Source organism: Pholcus phalangioides, unplaced genomic scaffold, assembly GCF_987345545.1.
Source record: "Pholcus phalangioides strain wild (caught in Gottingen) unplaced genomic scaffold, Ppha-v1.0 ptg000015l_1, whole genome shotgun sequence".
NCBI classification, from domain to species: domain Eukaryota; kingdom Metazoa; phylum Arthropoda; class Arachnida; order Araneae; family Pholcidae; genus Pholcus; species Pholcus phalangioides.
The window spans coordinates 49,835,161-49,856,988 of NW_028301608.1; the positions used below are offsets into that span (position 1 = coordinate 49,835,161).

Consider the following 21,828-nt stretch of genomic DNA (forward strand, 5'->3'; position numbering starts at 1 on the left):
AGAGCTGACCTTAGGGATGTGCAGTAATTCTAAACTATATTCTAGGCGGCTCAAATTTTACTCTGACATAATTTCCCTGATTGCAATAACAAATTCAAAATAGCCGGCTCAAAATTCACTGGACTTAAATTTTGATTTGTACCACAAAAACGTTGAACTGAACCATAAAAATATTTTGAATTAAATTAGAAAATAATTTGCATTGAATTATAATCGTTAATTAATTATAATCGTAATGTTTTGAATATTGAATCTCTTTATTTTTACTTTAGGAACATTATAAGAAAAAATGGAGCACGGACACATCCCGGAAAAAAAAAGGCAAAGCAGATCTGGAGGAACTGAAACAGGAAGTAGTTATGGTACGTGAATTATCATTACTTGTTATTATGACTTATAAAATTATCATCTTCATATCGAGGACAAATCATCTTATCTACGTACTTATCTAATTAATCCACCCAAAAAATTATTTCCATGTATAAAATTTGAAATAAACAATATTGGTTGTTGTGTGGTCTCGAATTCCATACCAAAATAAATTTAAATTTATCAGAAAATTATTTTATTTTATCAGTCAGCACCTGTCAATAAACGAAACGGGAATAGATCCCTTCGATGATGGGATAATATTTCCCCCTCACTGTTCTCAAAACATCGCTCATGAATTAAACATGGATGATATGCGTTATCATGTTTACATAAATATGTCCACCATTCGATACGCTTCCGAATTGATCGGACATGGCCAGTCATAAAGGATTACGCTTATCTGAATCTAAGCAGCTAGCGAGATGAATGCAAGGACTAAATACAGTATATTGAAAACGAATTCTCCGATAATATCACCCGCTATGTTCCGATATCCATCGACGAATTGGTCGCTCAAATAGGGCTCGATTCGTTCATCTATTGAGCGTTTTACCTTAAGCGCTGTTTTAAATTGCTTAGTTATTGGCTTTTGATTGAAATTTAATACACAAAAGTGTAAATTTTTTTTTAAAAAATGGAAATTTGTAACAATGAAAATTCAGAATTGATGAAAATGAAACATGAAAATTCGAATTTGACGAAAATTCAAAATTAATGGGAGAGAAAAATTCAAAATTAATGGGAGAGAAATATTCTAGAATTATTGAGAGAAATAATCCATAATTGTTAAGAAATAATTTATTAATGAAAATTTGAAAATGGTGAAAATCCAGAGTTAACGAATGGGGTAATTGCAAACTTGATACGCCACAGCTCGTGAAGGGGCCCCAGCTAATATTTCCGCACCAGGCCCCACGTCTAATAAGAACGGCCCTGGGCAAATAGAGAGCTTATATAAACTGTCCAGACGAAGTATTCCGCGAAACCGAAAGGATCCTAAAGACAGAGAACAAACAATGTTTAAATCAGTCAACTCAATCGATTCTAGATTTTAAAAATTGACCAGAATCTGTGATTCGAATTTTCCAGAATACCAAAAAAATACGGGTATAAACGGAATGCCGGGAAATGTGATGGAATCCAGTAATCATGATTACGTGTACTTCTGCATATATAAGAGGACAACGATCGGGTATTATGAAGTCTGAGAATTTTTCTATCATCAGTTTTTATAACTATAATTCACGCTCACTGTTCTAGGATAAAAAATTGCTATACCAGATAAAGTGGAAAACTAATGTGTAATGTTTCGAAAGTACTTATCATGTGTTCCTTTTTTTCAGGACGAGCATATTATTTCTGTACCAGAGTTGTGTTCAAGATTATCTACTAGTATTGAAAAGGTGAATTAAAAAAAAATAACTATTATTATTATTAAATTTTTAAGAAATTCTTCTATACTTTTGAAAATTCTTAATAATGGAGTCACAATCACTCTTTTTCATGTGTTTGTTATTGTTTTTTTTTTTTTTTTGAATTATGAAAAGGGTCTCAGCTTAGAACAAGCAAAAGCAATCCTAATAAGAGACGGACCAAATTCCTTGACTCCTCCAAAGAAGACTCCAGAATGGGTAAAGTTCTGCAAACAGTTGTTTGGTGGATTCGCCATTTTGTTGTGGGTCGGTGCCCTGCTGTGTTTCATAGCATATTTTATTCAATCGACTTCACTAGAAGAAGCCCCGGATGACAACGTATGTATACCGTGACTTACGAGTTTCTCTCGTAATTTGGTTCGATATAGATTGATATTTTAAAATAAAATCTCCATAAAATAATGTAATTTTTTTTTAGAAAATTATGAATCTTTGTATAAATACTTGTAATTTTTATTCACTTATTTTTCAGTTATATTTAGGTGTTGTACTGGCTGCCGTTGTGATAATTACAGGATGTTTCTCATATTATCAAGAAGCAAAAAGTTCGAAAATTATGGATTCATTTAAAAGCATGGTACCGCAGGTGAGTTCATAAGTTATGAAATCATTATCACTCATTTGGAATTTCACAGGTTGAATTCGTTTACAGTTATAACAACGTGACTAGAATTTGTTACATATTTTGATTTCTTTTCATCCTTTATTTGCGTTGAAAATGTATTTTGCCGGAATTTTCATTTACCTTATCGGAATTTCAAGCCTATGGACGTCCAAATATTATATTTCACGTTCAACCGAGCGCACTGTCATACTAGTCCAAACTATAGAACATGAATGAACAGAAATGAAATCTGCTAGGAATCACATTCATAAATATTCAAGTTATGAAGTTCGTAAGGAACGGTATAATTCACAATAAATCATACAGCAAGGAAAAAAAAACAATCTCCAAAAATTACGGGTAAGTAAGTTTAATTGAATTTAAACATTACGGACGCGCAATAATAATACCTTTTAATTAAACCGCTGGTTTCAGAAACCCCTTAGGTGCAAAATTTCAAATATTTTAGATATTTGAGGAAAAAAAACTTGTAACAGCACTAAACGGACAGCTCAAGGACACAAAATAGAGGTACATGGTACGATGTTTTAGTGGGTTTCTGCACTAAACGAAGTTTCAATCAATAAACAACAAGAAACCTGCATAAACTCAATTTTGAATTATTCTGTCAGTTTTGGGGTTTCGGAAATAAGCGATTCAAGGAACGGAAAAAAAATGCTACGTCAAATCCAATCTCTGAAAGGAGAAACTCATATTGAACATTTGGTGGTCTCATCCAGGAGTTATTATTCACTATTACATCATAAGAACTGCCATATCCGTAATTTTTGGTGTTAAATGTTAGCATCTAAAGAAAGACTAGTATAGAAAAGATGTGATATTTCGCAGACGGTTTGGTTATTTCCACTGTGCCATTTACAGTATTATACGGATTAGTGAAAATTATAAAACCATGGCAAGGGTTAAGGGGGAAAGTTGGAGCGAGAAACTTCCAAAAGCAAATCAAACTCACTAGTTGTGATAAAATCGTATTTAATTGATTATAAAATGATACGAATCAAAATATCTTAAAACTGTTCAAATGATCCACCATACGTGGTATAAATGATTTATTCAACGTCAACGTCTTACATGAATATCTTTGTTGTGATTGAAAATAATATGTTTACTCCTCTCTCTTTCAGCTGTTATCATTACACGTATTGTACAAGCTCAATAAAATAAAAATAAACGGCTTTATTTCTTTCTCCTTAGTACGCCACTGTAATACGAGCAGGACAAAAACTTATTATAGCTGCCGAAGAGGTCGTCCAAGGCGATCTTGTAGAAGTGAAGGCGGGTGATCGAATCCCGGCGGATATCAGGATAATTAGCGCAGGAACATTCAAAGTGGATAATTCTTCGCTGACTGGAGAATCAGAGCCTCAAACCAGATCACCTGAAATGACCAACGAAAACCCACTCGAAACTAGGAACATCGCTTTCTTCTCTACTAACTGCGTTGAAGGTGAGAATTTCAACTCTAGATAAATAACTCGTGCATACATATGATGTCATACATTTTAAATCGCACGAGCTTCGACTACCCTGGAAGTCATGCACATTAAAAATTTATAGTGAAAAAAAAACTTCCTTTATAAATCGTTTGGTTGTCAGAAATGAATGCAAAAACAAGAATTGTTTTCTAACTTGAAGTTATTTATGCAAAAAAAAAAATGCAATTATTATTAAGCAATACATACGTTACGGTAGATGTGATGCGTGGGGAATCGCCGGTTATTATGCTCAATAACCGACCATTTTGGTAAGTTTGACAACTTTTGGGAATTTATCACATTTACCAGTGATTATGTACATCAGCAGCTCGTATTGGTAAATATGATTAATACTGTTAATGAATTAAAATTGTTTGATTTTACCAGAAATTTCATTCAAACTTCAGTTTAGGATGAATTCACATCATGCTCACCAACGACGCTTAGGTATTATGCATAATCACCGGTAAAAATGATAAATTTAGAGAAATTTATCAAACTAACCAAAATGGTCTGTGATTATGCATAATATATATATAGGCCTATATTTATCCGCACTTATCGAATTTACTGTGACATATTCATAATATTTATCGTAACTTAAAAAAAAAATAAAGTAAAATTTATCAATAGATGATAAATTCATAAACTTGATAACTATAACTTTTATAAAATATCTGTGATTAACATATTTATTCTATAAAATTTCCCCAAGATTTTTTTAGTAGGTAGTTTTATTCCTCAAGTAATTTACAGTGGTACGATATCTTTTCTTCAATGAAGATTTAGAGAATTTTTCAAAACTTTTATGCAAATTTATATCTCACAAACTTCGTATCGAAACATTAAAAATAAAAATTTTAATGACAAAAAAGGAAAAAAAAACTGGAAAAACGAGAGAAATGTCGACAAGAAATTTATGATCATATTCGCTGTCATCATCGTTATCAGCGGCAGGGAATTGGAAATGAGGACATTTTCGACCTTATCTTTTACATAACCATACAACCATTAGCAAAGTTGTTTCTTTTTTATTTTTTTATAAAATTTCATGTAGGAATTTTCGAAAGTAATTCTTTGAAACACTTTTGTGCGAAAAAACCCCCCACCAATGAAATATTTTCAAGATATTTAAATGTGATCAAGAACTATTCTGTATAAAACAAGTGAAACAAACTTTTTTGGAAAATGCACGTTTTCTTTTGGTTATGATTAAATAAGAAATCCATAAATGTAAAACGTCTTTTGTGATGTGAAACGTCTACATCATTATCACTATGTACTATGTACCGTTTCTTCGACAGTGGCTTGTTATATCGTGGCATTTAGTTGTGAGATGCTCTCTACATTCACCAATGACGCTGTGAATATTTGGTACATACTATTACAATAACTATGGGGCCCACAGAGCCCAACAATTTTGGGAGGGGAAAGTCAGCATCCATAAAGACATACGTACGTTCAGAATCTACAGAAGTTCTGAAAAACAAATCAATGTAGGAGTTCTCAAACTGTTTCCACCCGCGGCGCGTCTTAACATAATCAACGCTTATCTGTGGCTCCCCAGTACAGTTTAACAAAGAATTTTTTCGAAAAACATTGGCCGGGACGCCATTTTGCGATGCCCCCGACAAAAACTGGAAGCACACCAGGGCTCTGCGGCACACATTTTGAGAACCCCTGCCTTAATGGAAAGAAGGCTGTCAGAACTTTTGAAAAAAAAAAACTGAATTTTTTAAATAAAAGTTTACAGAATTCTTGAAAAAGAAATGAAAATGTCTTCATAATTAATGAAAAAATAATTCTAGAATATTACCGAAGGGAAAATGATTACAGAATCATTTAAAATAATTTTAGAATTGATAAAATAATTAAAAACTTGGAATAGTTAAAAAATTGGATTTCAGAAGTGATCAAAATGGATAATTTATGAAAAAAAAAAATAATTTCACAACACATATATAGTTTCTCAATTATTTGAGGCCTCTATTCAACTCTAAGCAACCGTTGACCCATCTGTTAACACATCACTACATTAAGTCTTTGTGAATCCGAATTAAACATATCGCAGTACAAATTGGTGAACCGTGAGATTTATGAAGTTTGGACCGCAGTGTATGAAAGGTTGAAGACCTCCTGTGTGTTATACTATAATACAGGTATCATTTTAAGAACGTTACGGCCATATCACTGCCATAAACCTAGAATTTAAACTGGAATGAATTAGCAATTTGTGCTTGAATCATAAACAATAAAAGACTTATTGTTATAAGTTTATATATGTATTAAATATGTTACTTACGCAATATTACACGCTATGTTTTTGTGATTCTTTCCAAGTATTAAATTTTGTCTGCTGATATAAATGGACAGAAGTGATTTCTATGGAAAATAAAAGTATAATACAAAATTTTCTATTGTTCCATTTAGTGCAGATGGCGCAAAAACAACAGCTCCTTCAGCGTAGCTTTAATTAAAAGGACTCCGTTGGTTTGGAGCTCGTTAATTTGATCAAGGAGTTTGAATAAGGAAATCTATTCATTGCTCTGTATATTCTAGGATTAAAATGTTTCACTTTCATAAATGCATTCCTCTTACTTTTTTAATCAGCTTTTGCGCTTTCTGTAGCATATGTTGTCTACATTAATTAATTTTGCTCTGTAATTAACAGAACGAATAAGGAAGGAAACATTTTTATAAAAATATATAATAATTTGTGCGTTCATGAATGAAAAATTCATTCGCGATGAGACGAAAAAATAAGAGAATTTTAGGTCGTCCCATCTCGTGCTTATGTCATCCTTATAATTAGGGAGAATATGTATATGTATTCATGTACGTACACATCGACCGTCAATGACTTTTACAATGTTTTTCCTCGACCTTATAATTTACTTTTAAATCTCACTATATATTTGGATATAATTCGAAAAAGCTGTCACTTTCATTTAATTCAATTCTTTCCTAGCAGCTAATAAATTAGGAGTTTCGAAGAGTTTTCTTCTTCTCTCTGTTTATGTATAATTGCTTCACGATTATTTCGAAGTTACATCGTATCTCTACGAGGCAATGTTTGCTTTTAGTGGTTAAGTATTATATATGTGCGTCCCTTCCCCCCACATAAAATTATCGCACCGAGTTATTTATTATATAACATACCTAAAATATATGCAGTAAAATTTTGATGATGATTGATGAATGAGTTCGAATTCTATTCGCTTTCCCGTTCGATATTTTTATATAGAAGAGAAATGCGCATAAAAATAGCATTAACTATAGAATGCCTAAACTGCCGAATCCAAGTAATGTTTATGTGGATTTCTATTCTACACAAAAATATGGGAAAAATATGTATAACAAAAATATATGAAAACTCTACCGCCACCTATCACATAAAAACAAAACTGTCCATTATAATTTTTTAAGTAAAGTTGTTGTTGGTATTAACCCAGTATGCAGCATGAAAAAAAAAAGAAATGGGTCATTATAAAATACAATATTTATTTATTTATTTTTATACTGTACACCGGTGTAAATTTTATGTTCCAAAATACCTGTTGCTACGTGTTTACGTGTGTCGCAAATCAGTTTTTGTAAGCATCGAAACAAATGACATTTCGGCGCATAAGCTTTACGCTGACATGCAGTATAAAAGCAAACATTATACAGCATCATTCCACATATTCTTCATTTTTATGCTACACACCTTTTCAAAACCAACACCAATGTCGATTCGTGAATTATAACAGATAGTTTTGTTTTTATTTGATAGGTAGCAGATGTGCGGCCCCCGTGTAAAACTTTTTCTCTCGTGTATAATAATTGAGGAGTAGATTATTTTTATACCTGCTGCCATCTACAGAAAATGAAAAAAAAAAAGCAATACATATCGTAGTGCGTTGTCTTATACAAAATATCCTACCTCCTGTTAGTTTCAGGTCAATTGTGTCCATATTCGGCGCACAAAATATTGCTGAAATTCTGCGATCGGATAAAAACAACGTAGCGCAAAATTTTTTTTACCAGTATCGGTATCATGGAAATATACACCACACAGCTATTATGTTCATTTTCATGCTTGGTTTTAAGCCAACAATAGATTTTACTTCAATTATTGTATATTTCAGAATTAATTACTGTTATTCAAGAATTATAACAGATAGTTTATATATTTATTTGATAATTGATAGCAGCGGTCTCAGCTCAACGCGTTTTCTCGCACGTAGAGAATAAATATTGAAATATAATAAGGCCAGCGGTTAAGAAATTTTTTCCTATGTTTTTTTTTCACCCGTTCGCAAATTATTCCCCCACCCGAGTTCACGAAATTGTTCACTTAATTTCACCGATCCAAAAGTAGGGAAAAGGTTCAGGGAAGGTTTCTCTAAACCAAATAAGCATCTTAAACCTGTTATTCGTGATCACCTTAATGCAATCGCGATCACCCTGAAGCATTCACGAGTGCATTCAGAATGCTTCGAAAAACTGATTTTCGTACTGTATGCAGACTAATCTTTTAAATGTTGCAAACTGTAAAAAAACATTGTAATACTTTAATGTAACTTTATTCTACTGATACTACATTTGAAGTTTTTAGAGATTTAATTTTCCCCACTAGCATTGAATAATTATTGGAAATAACTTTTATATAAATGCAAGTTTCACCATTAACGCGGCTTTATTTAATTTAATGCTATAATCCTACAAGGTTCGTATTATTTTAAATTTCGGTTATTCGTGTTAGAGTCAGGTTTACATTTGCACTTGTAATCGAAGTCCTACTGCTAATTTCTGAAAAAAATTGGCGTTTCGCTGTGTTTTTTAAAAATTTTTAAAATTTTTTCTTATAGGATCTGGCCAAGGAATTGTGGTCAATACCGGTGATCGTACCGTTATGGGCCGTATAGCCAACCTCGCGTCTGGTCTGGAAATGGGTGATACACCGATTGCTCAAGAAATCGAACATTTCATCCACATTATCACTGGTGTAGCCGTGTTTCTCGGCGTGGCTTTCTTCATTATAGCGTTTATCCTTGGCTATTATTGGCTTGATGCTGTCATATTCTTGATTGGAATCATCGTCGCTAATGTACCGGAAGGTCTTCTAGCTACCGTCACGGTGAGTTAGAGAACTGTACATACCTAAACAATTCTTATTTAATTTACGGTTTGTCTTTCTTTTATGGATTCATGATGATCACTCTGAAAAAAGTTTATTCAGTATTAAGCTTTAAATAACAGTGAAACGTTCCGAAATTCGATTATTAGGAACAATTGGAATGATAAAGAGAATATTACGTAGAGGATGTATAGTCAAAAGAATAGTAAATATAATTCGCAAGCTAGTTTTTTAGCTCTATTAAAGCTGTATAAAACAAAACAAATTTTCACGATGTTTAGCAATATTATTTATTTTATATAGTAGCTAATCTTCTAATTCTTTTGCAATACTACAGAGATATCTAATCACATCCGAAATGCTCCAGTCCCCTTTATTTCACTACGAAGAATCTTTTCTGTACGAATTTCAATTACTCGATATTGTTAAATATATCGGGTGTTCATAAATAAAGTTCTCTAGTTCTGTGCTGACTACAGCCGTAACTATCCATGGGAGAGTTCGGAAAGGGCACGAAAGAAGTCAAGACCAAAAAATGGTTCAGTTACATTGCACATGCTAATTTTTTTCCAAAGACGTGACCAAACTGCTCAAGCTACATGACAAGGTTTCTAGCAGAACCATTTTCATTCTCTTTGCTTCAAATGACTTTGGGTTGATGAAAAACGTGATTTGCTGGTGAAGCTCTTTCACGAGAACATCATGATTTGGCCCCAAAAGATTCCTTTTGGTTCTTGAAGGCGGGCTCAAAAATTTCTTCCATTCCTTCATTGATACATTTCTAAAGGATCATAATTTTCTGATAAATAGTTACGGCTGCAGAGATACCACTCAGAATGCGGAGAACATTAATTGACTGTGTGTATAATTGATTTATATTTAAAAAAATGATTTATAAGTATTTATATTTATAAGATATATATGAGAGTATATTTTTTTATTTTTCTGTCTCACATCAGGTATGTTTAACCTTGACTGCGAAACGTATGGCTTCCAAAAACTGTCTCGTGAAAAATCTTGAAGCTGTGGAAACCCTTGGATCGACATCCACCATCTGCTCAGACAAAACCGGAACACTGACACAGAATCGGATGACTGTCGCTCACATGTGGTTCGATAATCAGATCATTGAGGCGGACACCACCGAAGACCAATCAGGTATTTTATATACGAGTATTTACACTTCATTGATGCATACCTTTATCTGCATTTTACTTGATCATTTTGGAGATTTTCAAAAATTCACAGACACGTATCAATAACTGCTACAATCCAACACTTACTTAAGCAACTTGTACCATTCATTCTTAATTGTGGGTTTTTCATAAAGTTGATACAATTACCAGCAGAATGGCTCAAAGGTATTTCTTGACAAGCCAAGCCAGAACGATTTTTTACCGTTGCGTTTTTTGGAGGAAAATACTATGTGTGGAGACGAGATATATTGCTGTGCATTCTTCCACAAGCATAGAAAAGTATGTTGGCAAACAATAAATGAAAATTTTGAACTATTCAAATCTATGTAAATCACATAAATACCGTGTGATGCCTGAAGTACAACAACCCATATTTATTTTTTTATACATCCGCAATAGTTTTTTTTTTATGTAACAGCATTCAGGGGGCACCTCTCTCATTTGCTTAATATAACCCCCTCAAAAATTTTCTTGTTTGAATATTTCAATGCTGACTCATTGACGGGTTAATTACGGAGGGTGCACCAGACGTTTCGCAATTGACGAAATGAAAAACATCAAGAGTCAGGCGAGATATTTCGTCAATGCCGCTGTAAGGGTTTAGAGCCTTCTCAGCCCTAAAATCAATCTTGAATATTCTTATAAATTCTAAACACTGGATCTGAAAGCAAATAACACATCCCCTACTGCATTTTGTTAGATATTACACGATCAAACACAGGAAGTAAATGAAGATACAGCGTCATTAGCGTTGATCCATTCTTGTACATGATATATCTGGTATCACGCACTAACAAATAATGACACAAAAAAAGACCTCGTCAAAGGTGCTTTGAGGGGGAAAAACATCGAATCATGATGGGAAAATATTTCTGGAACATTTTCTGGTCATCAAATCCCTTAGAAGCCAACGCCCACATGTTGCAAAATCAAGATGAATACGTCGTTTGTTTCATTCCGCCATTTCTCGATTCGGGTTATACACGAATACGTATGATCTCCTTCTTTTTTTTATATTTTTACTGTATGACGTGCAATTGCTTTGTCACCGTAATAATTCGTCCAAGCGCATGCCGCACGTTGCATTCATTTGGCATTCACTTTTGATCTTTCTCCTCTCTCTATCTCTTTTCATTATTTATCCCATAGTTTTGTTTATTTTATTATTATTTCTCTCTCTTCCTTTTACTCTATCTCAGCCTTGTCCAAGGCCAATGGAATTAAAGGATCATTTTTCTGCATTGTTCGGTCCAGGGCATCTGCCATCTTCAATAATCAAATCATGGACGTCACTCTGAAAGACAGGAGGGAAAAAAAACACGCTGGATTATACGATTTCCAGCTTTTATTCTGTTCAACTGAGATGGTTGGGTTTTCCTTGTTTGGCGTGTGGAAAAATTTAAAAAATTATATATACAGGGTGTCCTGTAAGTACTGATGCAGCCTTTATCTCATCAACTGTCCGTCATAGAGAGACAGTTTCAATTTAAAAAATGCTTCGAAAGGCTTTCAAAAATTACCCTGCGCCAGTTTTAAGAGTGAAAATGCAGTGTGTCACAAAATAAAAAAAAATCTCAATTTTTATACGGTTCTTGTGTCTTCTAACTTCCAATTAGAAAGTTGTTGCCCTATCTCTCCTGAGGCAAAAAAAAATCCAAGTTTCCAAGTGCAATATTTGAATTCAAAAAAATTGAATAAAAGTTGAAATAGCAGCATAAATGAAGGAAAAGAGCGTTGCTCGTTAGTGTGTTTTTTGCTCTTCTTTCATAACTTTTCTTCGATTTTTGAATTCTAATGTCTTAGCGAATATTGCACTTAGAAACATGGAATTTTTTTCTATTGGCCTCAGGAGATACAGGGCAACAACTTTATAATTGGACGTTGGAAAACAAGGGGACCGTATAAAAATTTATATATTTTTTTATTTTGTGGCAGACTGTATTTTCACTCTCAAAACTGGTTCAGGGTAATTTTTGAACGCCTTTTGAGCATTTTCTAAACTGCAATTATACCTCTTCGATGGACGGTTGATACAAATACAAATACAACGCCACAACAGGCAAATTGCCCAACGAGGTGGCTGACTTAAGAACATCATGGATCCCCGAGCCCCTACCTACTACTGCTACACCACACGTGCACCCCCCCCCGCGGAACCCCCCCAACGAATCGGTACATGCGGGAATGTGCGTGTACGTGTAGTGCAACCTGACGTAAAGTTTGTTTCTGTGTAATGCTTGTTATGTGTAGTGCTGTCATCTGCCCCCAGTTTTTCTAACTATGAGTGAAGTGTTATGGTTGAATGATTTACCGTTGTAGGACTGTTGCTCTCTGTGGCGAGACTTTTTAACGGGGAGATCGGCTCGCATTTGCGCCTTGAAGTTGGGAACCACAGAAAACCAACTTCAGCCGACCACCACTGTGGGGTTCGAACCCGGAACCTCGCATCACGAGTCCGGCACTATAACCACTCGACCACCACAGCGGCAAAAATTTGTTCAATCTGGGCTCGGCCGGGATTTTAATGAACGGTAAAGGCAGTATTAATAGTTAAAGGACACCCTGTATTTGCTAGATTTTTTATGCAAAATTAGGCTTCACTATCGAAAACTCATAAAACTGATTTCAAATTAAATCAGCTTTATCAGTTTCATATAGACGGAAAAATTTATATGAATTTGTGAGAAAGATATTCACCCCCATCGAGAATGGCGTTTCCCAACGTGGACAATATTGCTCCCTTTGTGCGATGAAATGGTTCGGGGTAGAAGCTATGGGTATAACATGGGATCCCATAAGTTAGCTTGCGCTGGGGGCGATGGGAGAAAAAAAATTCTGAAGAAGGAGGTGATGGAGTGAAATGGCTGGGAAGCTCTGATGTAGAGGGATATATACAGTATATACCTTTACAGACGATAGAAAGAATTCGCAGTTTAATTAAAAAATATTATTTTGCAATTTTCTGTTTCATAAAAACCGTTTCATTAAAATTGATCTCATCAATCAGCTGCACTGAAAATTATTATAGTTCACGGATTCGATTACCGATTGCGCAAATATAGTAAAAATTTTTCTTCTTTCCTATAGAATAATTTAATTTATCACGTGTTATTTCGTAGCAATCTCTGCAATAGATATGAATGTAATCGATATGTGAAAAAAAATTGAGAAAATTAAGAAAAATAATATGTATTCCTTGTCTTATTACATATATAATCAAGAAATTTGAAAAAAGAAAATTAAGAAATTTAGGAAGAGAATAATCAAGAAAGTTCGGAAAAAAGTATAATCAGGAAAATTACAGAAACGAAACGAAAAAAAGAAACGAATAGTCAAGAAAGTTCAGGAGAATAATTATCAGGAAGTTTTAGAGAAAGAGAAATCGTAAAAAATTGTAACTTCAAATCGTAGAAACGAATAATCAAGAACATTCAAAGTAAGGGAAATTAAAAATAAGAATTATCAGGAACGTTGAAAGGAAGAATAATGAAGAATATTCAGAAAAATAATAATAAGTAAAATTGAGAATAAGGATCATCAAAAAATTGAAGGAAAACCTCTATCAAGGGAGAGTTAAAAAAAAGAATGGTCAAGAATTCCATTCAACTCACGAGTTGGTGTTATTATTGCGGATGGAACTAGAATCACAGATCTGGGTATTCTTATTGATGAGTATCTTAGGTTTTCTGAACATTGTATCGATTGGTAGAGTTCTAGAAGAATTCTAGGTTGTGGTGTTGCAGGGAATTTTTTCTCTAATATTGTTGTGAATAAATGTGGAATAACTTACCTCCAAGGGTCATGAATTCTAACACAATTAACATATTTAAAAAGAAGTATAAGTACATCCATTGACATCCATATTTTTTTATGGGCATCTTTTTTCAGCCACCTCGTTGGATATTTTGTCTGTTGTGGCCTTGCATTTGTATAATAAATAATCAAAAATTTAAGATATAGAAGAATCAATAAATTTCAGAAAAAAGCAAGGAAGAATTTAAATTTTTTTTGGAATTTATTTACAATTTCACATACGCATAGAACATGACATATACAATACGCACAGAAACAAAATACATGTAAAATAAAAGTACGCATTACCAATTACGTAATACCTCAAGGGGTTACATAATCCGTCTATGGCATAATTCAAAAGAAGTATCAGAAAATTTAGGAACAAAAATAATCAAAAAAGTTAAAAAAGTACTTTTTCGGACTTCATTCAAATGTTAATTGAGGGTGTGTTAATAAGCATTACACAATGAATATTACACAAAGCCATCGTTCTTAATTGGAAAGAAAAGACTCAAGATTCAAAGTTATCGGAACTACAAATAGTGCTTGTTTTAAATTGGTCTGTGAATAATGCGAAAAATCTGTAACAAAGGATTTAAAAATTTTATTTTATATATAAAGAGCATTAAACTCGCTTATTTCTCACTGTTAGTAAGAAAAATGAATTTAATTAATCAAAAATACTGAGAGAGAGAGAGAATATATATTTTTCAATTATTATTTTGCAATTTAGATTGAATATTAAATGCTTCCTTTAACAGGAGTTCAATACGACAAGACATCGGTCGGATGGAAAGCACTTGCAAGGGTCGCATGTCTTTGCAGTAGAGCCGAATTCAAAGAAGGTCAAGAAGATGTCGCAATACTCAAAAGGTTAGTTCGTTGATAAAATTTGTAAGATGATATTAGTGAAGTTAATACAGGGCTGTTTTACCAGGCGTGGGACCCAGTCCAAAAATAATAACGAGGCCAGGTGCGTCTCAACAATTTCGAAGCACCAAAAGTGTTTAGAAACCCCTTTGAAAGGATTTCATATATTTTTGTGGGGGAGGAAAATTGGCGTCTTGTTCCAGAATATACTGGAATGCTGAGAAATATTCATGCAAAAATTTCAAATGTACACAATTAAATGTGAATTAGTGAAAAAAATTGTATAAAATATTATAATAGAAACATTATATAAATACGTTATTATAAATAAGAATTATATAAAAATTGATGAAAACTCAGCACTGAAGGTAGCTTTAAATTTGTGAGAGAAACTGTCCTCACAGCACCAATAAAAATTCCAGAATATTCGTCAATTATTGTTCATTAATTTTTATCAATCATTTATGAAAATTCTGAATTAATGCAGGAAATAATTTCAGAACTGATGAAAATACAGAATTTACCAAAGAAAAAAATCCAGAATGATTGGATGTAAACTCAAAATTAACTGGAGAAATTATATCAGAATTGATGAAAATGCAGAATTAATGCAAGAAATAATTTAAACATTGATGAAAGCCTCCCAAAAATTTACCGTGGATTCGGGGCACCCCTAGAGCTCGTGGTAGAGCATCTAGAGCACACTACTAACGGTTGCTTTTAGTGAATAAATCATTTATGATGCGCTTTTGAAACTTTTAATAATAGTCTGGTAACATCTTTTATATGTGTCAGAAACCTAGATGACGAAATAAGAGGAATTAAAACGCCATCTCCAGTCATATAAATATAAATAAAAGGCAAGAGATGTTAGATAAAAATGAAAACAAATGTTTGCGAGATTATTCATTCTGTCTTCGCGTATTCGAACGTATTATTTGTAGGAAAGTTCGAAATTCCGCTTTTACCAGGGAATTTATTGAGGGCTGAAAGCTAATTCCAATAGTTTGATGTTATCTTTACGAAAAGTTGCCTCGAAGGCGATTGCTTTCAGAAGTTGTCTCATTTATAAGTTCAGTTTTAACGTGAACGCTAATCATACGCAGAATTTGGCGTGCCATGGTTCTATTTCAATTGGAACCATGGATGTTAATTTTAATTAGTTCGTATACGCCTCGGTCAACAATCCTCTCATTCCCACAGGAATGGTGTGGAATCAGCGACACTTAATACCATAATTTTAATAGCTATAATTACTAAGGCTGTTAATCGATTAAAATTTTTATCTGGTTAATCAAGTAATTTAACTGGTTAGTTTCAGATAATTTTTTTAATCGATTAAATGAATTTTAATCGAATATTTCTCATAACTATGTCGTAATAACTGATGCTATGAAATATGTGTGTAGACAAGTATAGGAATTAGATCAATAAATTAAGTCTGTCGTCTTAATTTCTAGCAGTTCAATATATTGAGCATATTTGCGAAATACTGGAAACCTTTTTCTATGACTTTTTTTTTAGAAAAATCATTTTTTTAGGTAAATCACTGATTTCGAAACCATTTCCGGTCTTCATATACTATTTATTATTTTCCTAGAAACTTCTCCCAAATGGCACTAGATGGGGTGTAGAAAGCTGATTCTTCCTAAATACGAAAACTGTTGTTCAAAGTGGAGGCAATAAATTTTTTAGTGTCTTGTCCTTCTAAAACTTCCATCAAACTCAATTAGAAACCTAAATCACCAGTTTCACTCTTTAATTTTTACCCTTCAACTATTTAATAAAGAAAAATCACTACGTATTATATGCAGAAAATCTTGGTAGTCTGAAGGAAATAAACCTTCATGAAACAGGAGAATGCCTCACAGGAATTTGTAAATTGGTGCAATATTTGAAATAAAAACACCGGGTGGAAATATGAAAGAAGCATGTATGTATGGTATTGGAAAATTACTTTCCATGATTTGAGTTCAACTAATTATCTCTTCTCGTAGGGATTGCATCGGAGACGCTTCGGAATCCGCAATATTGAAATGCATGGAACTTGCGATAGGAAACGTCTCCAGTTACCGCTCGAAATTTTCCAAAGTCTGCGAAATTCCGTTTAACTCTTCAAATAAATACCACGTAAGTTATTTTTTTTCTCAATTTAATATTATGTTACACCAGTATTTTTGGAGGAAAAGAAAAAAAACTCTTAGAAATGCCCTAGAATTTTTTTTCGAAAATACCAAAGTTCTATACTTCAAGTCTCTTCCTTTAGGCGTGAGGACGTAGCTTACAATTTATGTTCAGTTACTGTGTATTTTTTGCAGCTTTTCCCCTTAGGGAAATTAAATTATCTCGCAAAATATTTTGCTGAAATTTAAATAAAATTTCGATTTTAATTTTGTTGACTAAGGGAAATACAAGATAGGAATTTGCTATTTTTGGGTAATTAAATTTTTTTCTTAGATATCTGATACGTCGCACCAACGCATTTCTTTATTAGTTAATATTTTTTATGGGCAATGTCCGAATTGTTGGCAATTGATACATTTTGCAATTACTATCTAATATTTCTGATCTGTTTTGGAATTCTTAGTGATTTTCAACTCGAAAAATTCTCAAATCACGGTAGACTCTCAAATCGCAACTCATAGCAAACAAGTTGTTTTACATGGGATGGTAAAATAATATTTTGTCTGATATAAACACGAACGGAGAAAGAACGAAAAACGCAAACACACGGAAAATACGAAATTCCTAATACATTTCTACGCGGTATGAGTGTCGTCTTCAGAGGGTGACCGAGGATCTCACTTGGGTTTGTTACCAAATCTCAAACAGCGGAATCAGTTACTGAGTGGAAAGAAAACAGCTCTGTCCAAGAATACCTCACCATGAAGTTTGACTTGGACTTTTCTTTTTCTTTCCGCTGAGCAACTGGTAATGAACCCAAATGGGATTCTCGGTCAGCGTAATATGCTATCCTCTGAAAACGACACCCATAGTATATCGGAATGCATTAGAATAATTTCGTATTTCCTATGTATTTGCCTTTTTCGCTGTTTCTCCGTCGGTGAAGTTGTTTTACATCCATTGTTCTCCGAATTCGATCAAATCAAAGAATGCGAGTTTCTTGAATTGACGATGTTGATGAAGCTCTTTCACTTGTGTATAAATAAGTACACTGATGCCACGTGTGTATTTAATATCAAGCTTAAAAGCAGATTTATATTTAATAAAAGTCGAGAGCAAAATAGTAATAGCAAGAACAAACATAACATAGGAAATCGAATGAAATTTTATTGTGAAATAAGATTAAATGTAAACACACGTATAAGATGAATCTCTACTGATCCTTACCTCTCTTTATCTACTTTGGAATAAATTTCAATGTTGGAAATGACATTACAAATTTAAAACCTGTAAAAATATGTTCTTGTGAATATGATGTTTAAGGAAATGAATTTAATATAATGTCTGTCTTTTAAATATTCAAAATTAAATCAAACATCTTTACAATTCTCGGATTTTTCCAACTGCTAAATACAGTGGAACTCGGTTTACGTGCATAATTCGTTCCGTAAACGTGCTCGTCATCCCAAAACACTCGTATAACGAATCGAATTTTCCCACTGGCAATAATTCTGATTAAAAATAACGCCAGTCATAATTATTTTCAACGATGAAATGCAGATTAATTTATTTTATAGAATGGTATACAGTATTTATTAGTTTTACATTAAAAGGTCAAGTATTATCAGAATGCCACAAAAGAACGAGGAGCTTCACTTTTTGGAATCCCCGCTTGCATGAACACAACGAGATTCTTACAGAGGTCTTGTACTGTAAATGCTATAAATGGCCGGCCCGCAATGGGTCTCCGGAATTCAGACAAGGGTCTTCAAACTAAGGAAAATTTTCAGTTATGCGTATATGCATACAATATTTTTTTTTTATTGTTCTATCATGAATTAACTCATGAAATCATGAAATAAACGAAGTCCCGAAGAAAATGCTTAGGCCCAACCGGAGAATTTCTGAATCGTTAGTTGGCCTTTCTCTCAGTGTGCGAAAGTTAAACATCGGATTTTTATTTATGATCGTGTGACACTTGGCAGTCAACGTGAAAATATGCAGATCTTCTTAATGTCAAATCCTCATCAAGGAGGGTTTGGTATACGTATGACTTGCATTGCTAGAAAGAGAAATCAATATCGAGATTATAATATCAAAAAATTAAAAAAAAAAAATTTCACGTATCGCAAGATTTTAATCGCTTATCAAGTCAAAATTTATTGAATTTTTTCTCGTATTTTCATTTATTCTGCATTTTCATGGGTGTCAGAGCTATTTCTTTCATAATTCCAGCACCCATTCTTTTCAAACAGTCTTTCAAAACACTCGTAATCCGAAGTTTTAATATATACGCATGTTTATCTCGATTAATTACCAAGAACAGACTATTTCCTCTACGCAGGTCACTATCCACGAATGTAAAGAGCAGCCGGGCGCTAACTACCTACTTTGCATGAAAGGGGCTCCAGAGAGGATTCTGGACAAATGTTCGACCATTTTCATCCACGGCAAGGAGAAAGTATTGGATGACGAGATGAAGGAGGCTTTCAACGACGCCTATCTCGAGCTCGGTGGCATGGGAGAAAGGGTTATTGGTGAGACTTTTCTTGACCCTCTTCATTTTGGGTGAACGTCACAGTGAAAATTAATTAGTTAAAATTAGTACAAAAATTCTTCATCATACCGTTTTGATGAAAGTAACGGTTTGATCTGATTTAACACTTTCACTCTCACGGTATTTGCGTTTTTCTAGTGCTGAAAGCTCACGTCTTATATCGTCTTTGCTCCCAAGGTACACATACGTAGTATATCCAACTGATATGGTCCTAGTCAAGATTTTGACGTAAAAATTAATTTAATCTATCGATTTTTCTTTTGAAAGGGCATTTTGACATACAACAAACATAAATCGATAATATTTGTGATAGACAGAGTACAAAATACTGCAGTCGTTAAGAGGATTACCATTTTGAAAGAACAGGGAATCCCATAGTCCATAGTCCCAACTCTTAAATGGTTTAAAATTTCATAAAAATTTAAGGAATTGAATCGAGTGCAGTATGAGTAGAAGCTATTCTCGCGAAAACGTATATTTTCGGAACACAGGAAAAAGGAGTGTTCAATTTTTTGTCGCTAGAGGGCGCTAGAAACATTTCTGGTAGGAGTGATTGTACCTGAAGTTTTCTTCAACCTCTTCTGTGTCCGAAACATTCGTAAAGCTGCTTCATTAGTCGCTTAAGTCAAACAACCTGAACAATAGAGTGCGTGCTTTTCTCACCAACGTAAACATCATATAATGATATCCCTCTGAAACTCCAGCTACAGGAAAATTCAGAAATGAGCACAACCTTCCTTTTATATATACAGTATTCTGATTACCATATTCCCGGTGATTTCCTCTAGTGCAGCACCCTCTATCAACAAAAATGTGAACTAATTGTGATTACACAATTTTAACTTAATGCGATTTTTTGTACCCTCTTCGTGAGAAAATTTTTTTTCGCAAATCGCATCGATATACACTTAATTCCTTCAATTTTTATAAACCTTTAAACTATTTACAAATTTCTGGCACGCCCTACATAAACGAAAAACCATATAAGCTTGATTTTAACTGAGATTATTATTTAATTTGAGCCACATTTTAAAAGTGTTTAAAAGTAAAGCAGATGTATCAGAACACCTAAGAAATGGAACATTTGTGTAATTTTTTATCCGAACCCTAAAATATCTAACCACTGTAATTATTTCTTGATTGAATGCTGCAAAAACTCTTAAACATTCATCTTTCAAAGAGTGTATTTAATGATTTTACCCTATTTAGTTAATCACGTTTGCCATTCGCTTTTTATTATTCAGGTTTCTGTGATTATAGTCTACCTGCCGATAAATACCCTAACGATTACCAGTTCGATACGGACGACCTGAACTTTCCTCTATCCGGACTGAGATTCGTCGGGCTAATCGCTATGATAGATCCACCGAGAGCTGCTGTGCCAGATGCAGTATCGAAGTGCCGAAGTGCTGGAATAAAGGTAACAGTATTTGTTAGCCTGCAAGTTACTAACTTTGCCTGTAAATGTCTCTCGCTATGCGGAGTCTAATTAGCCACCTATGTTAACTAAATTAAGCCTCAACAAAAATGTATTTCAATCTATAAGAGTCTAACCAAGAAACAAACTGGACGCGAATCATGCATTGATATTTCTTTGGTATTTAATGCGTATAAGTGAGACGAATTTTATTGTTTTAACTTTCTAACCGCATTAAAGAGATATATCGCGTTCTTGAAAGATTTTTATTTCATCAATGGCCAAGTCAGATATTTTGCAAAGGTTTCTTTTTTGTTCTCAATGGAACGTATTTTCCAGGTTTCCCCCCCATTTTGCATCTGCTGAAAATGTAAAGAAAGCCCACTCCAGAAAAAAAAAAAAAAGACGAGATATGTCATTTTAAAATGGGTGTGATGATTTCTGTTCCGGTTAAAAGAGGGATGGAATAATCAACACACGGGGGGATCCCAGGAATTCGTAAATAGTTAAAAAAATGCGTAAAATTTGAAAGAATTCGTATATTTGAATACCACCCGAGTGGCATGGTAGTAAGATGCTTGTCTACCCAGTGAAGATTGCCGTCACGGTCCCAGGTTCAAATCCAGAGGAGAATACAGATAAGATATTTTCCTAACCAGCTTGAGGCGACCACCGGTGGGGTGAGACTTCATTTCTAACCAAACTCACTAATGGCAGTAAATTGCAATATAGTGATATGGCTAAAGTCGGTGTTTGGTGGGGGATAATATATATTTGAATGCGGTTATAGTGGAAAAGTTATCTCCTCACCAAGGGGATATTTATTTATTTTTTAACACAAAAAT

At 33.6% G+C, this 21,828-nt stretch overlaps 1 protein-coding gene across 2 annotated transcripts in view; it reads left to right on the forward strand.

Moving 5' to 3' along the window:
* Positions 1-21,828, forward strand: part of LOC149076152 (sodium/potassium-transporting ATPase subunit alpha-like) — a 71,345-nt gene that overhangs the window by 12,863 nt on the left and 36,654 nt on the right. For both annotated transcript variants that reach the window (XM_089243695.1, XM_089243694.1), the window contains exons 2-12: positions 273-362; positions 1,716-1,775; positions 1,920-2,123; positions 2,278-2,391; positions 3,625-3,877; positions 8,756-9,024; positions 9,984-10,182; positions 14,777-14,888; positions 16,883-17,015; positions 19,354-19,546; positions 20,811-20,986. In XM_089243695.1, the coding sequence (XP_089099821.1) occupies positions 273-362; positions 1,716-1,775; positions 1,920-2,123; positions 2,278-2,391; positions 3,625-3,877; positions 8,756-9,024; positions 9,984-10,182; positions 14,777-14,888; positions 16,883-17,015; positions 19,354-19,546; positions 20,811-20,986 (1,803 nt within the window). The remainder of the gene's footprint in view (positions 1-272; positions 363-1,715; positions 1,776-1,919; positions 2,124-2,277; positions 2,392-3,624; positions 3,878-8,755; positions 9,025-9,983; positions 10,183-14,776; positions 14,889-16,882; positions 17,016-19,353; positions 19,547-20,810; positions 20,987-21,828) is intronic.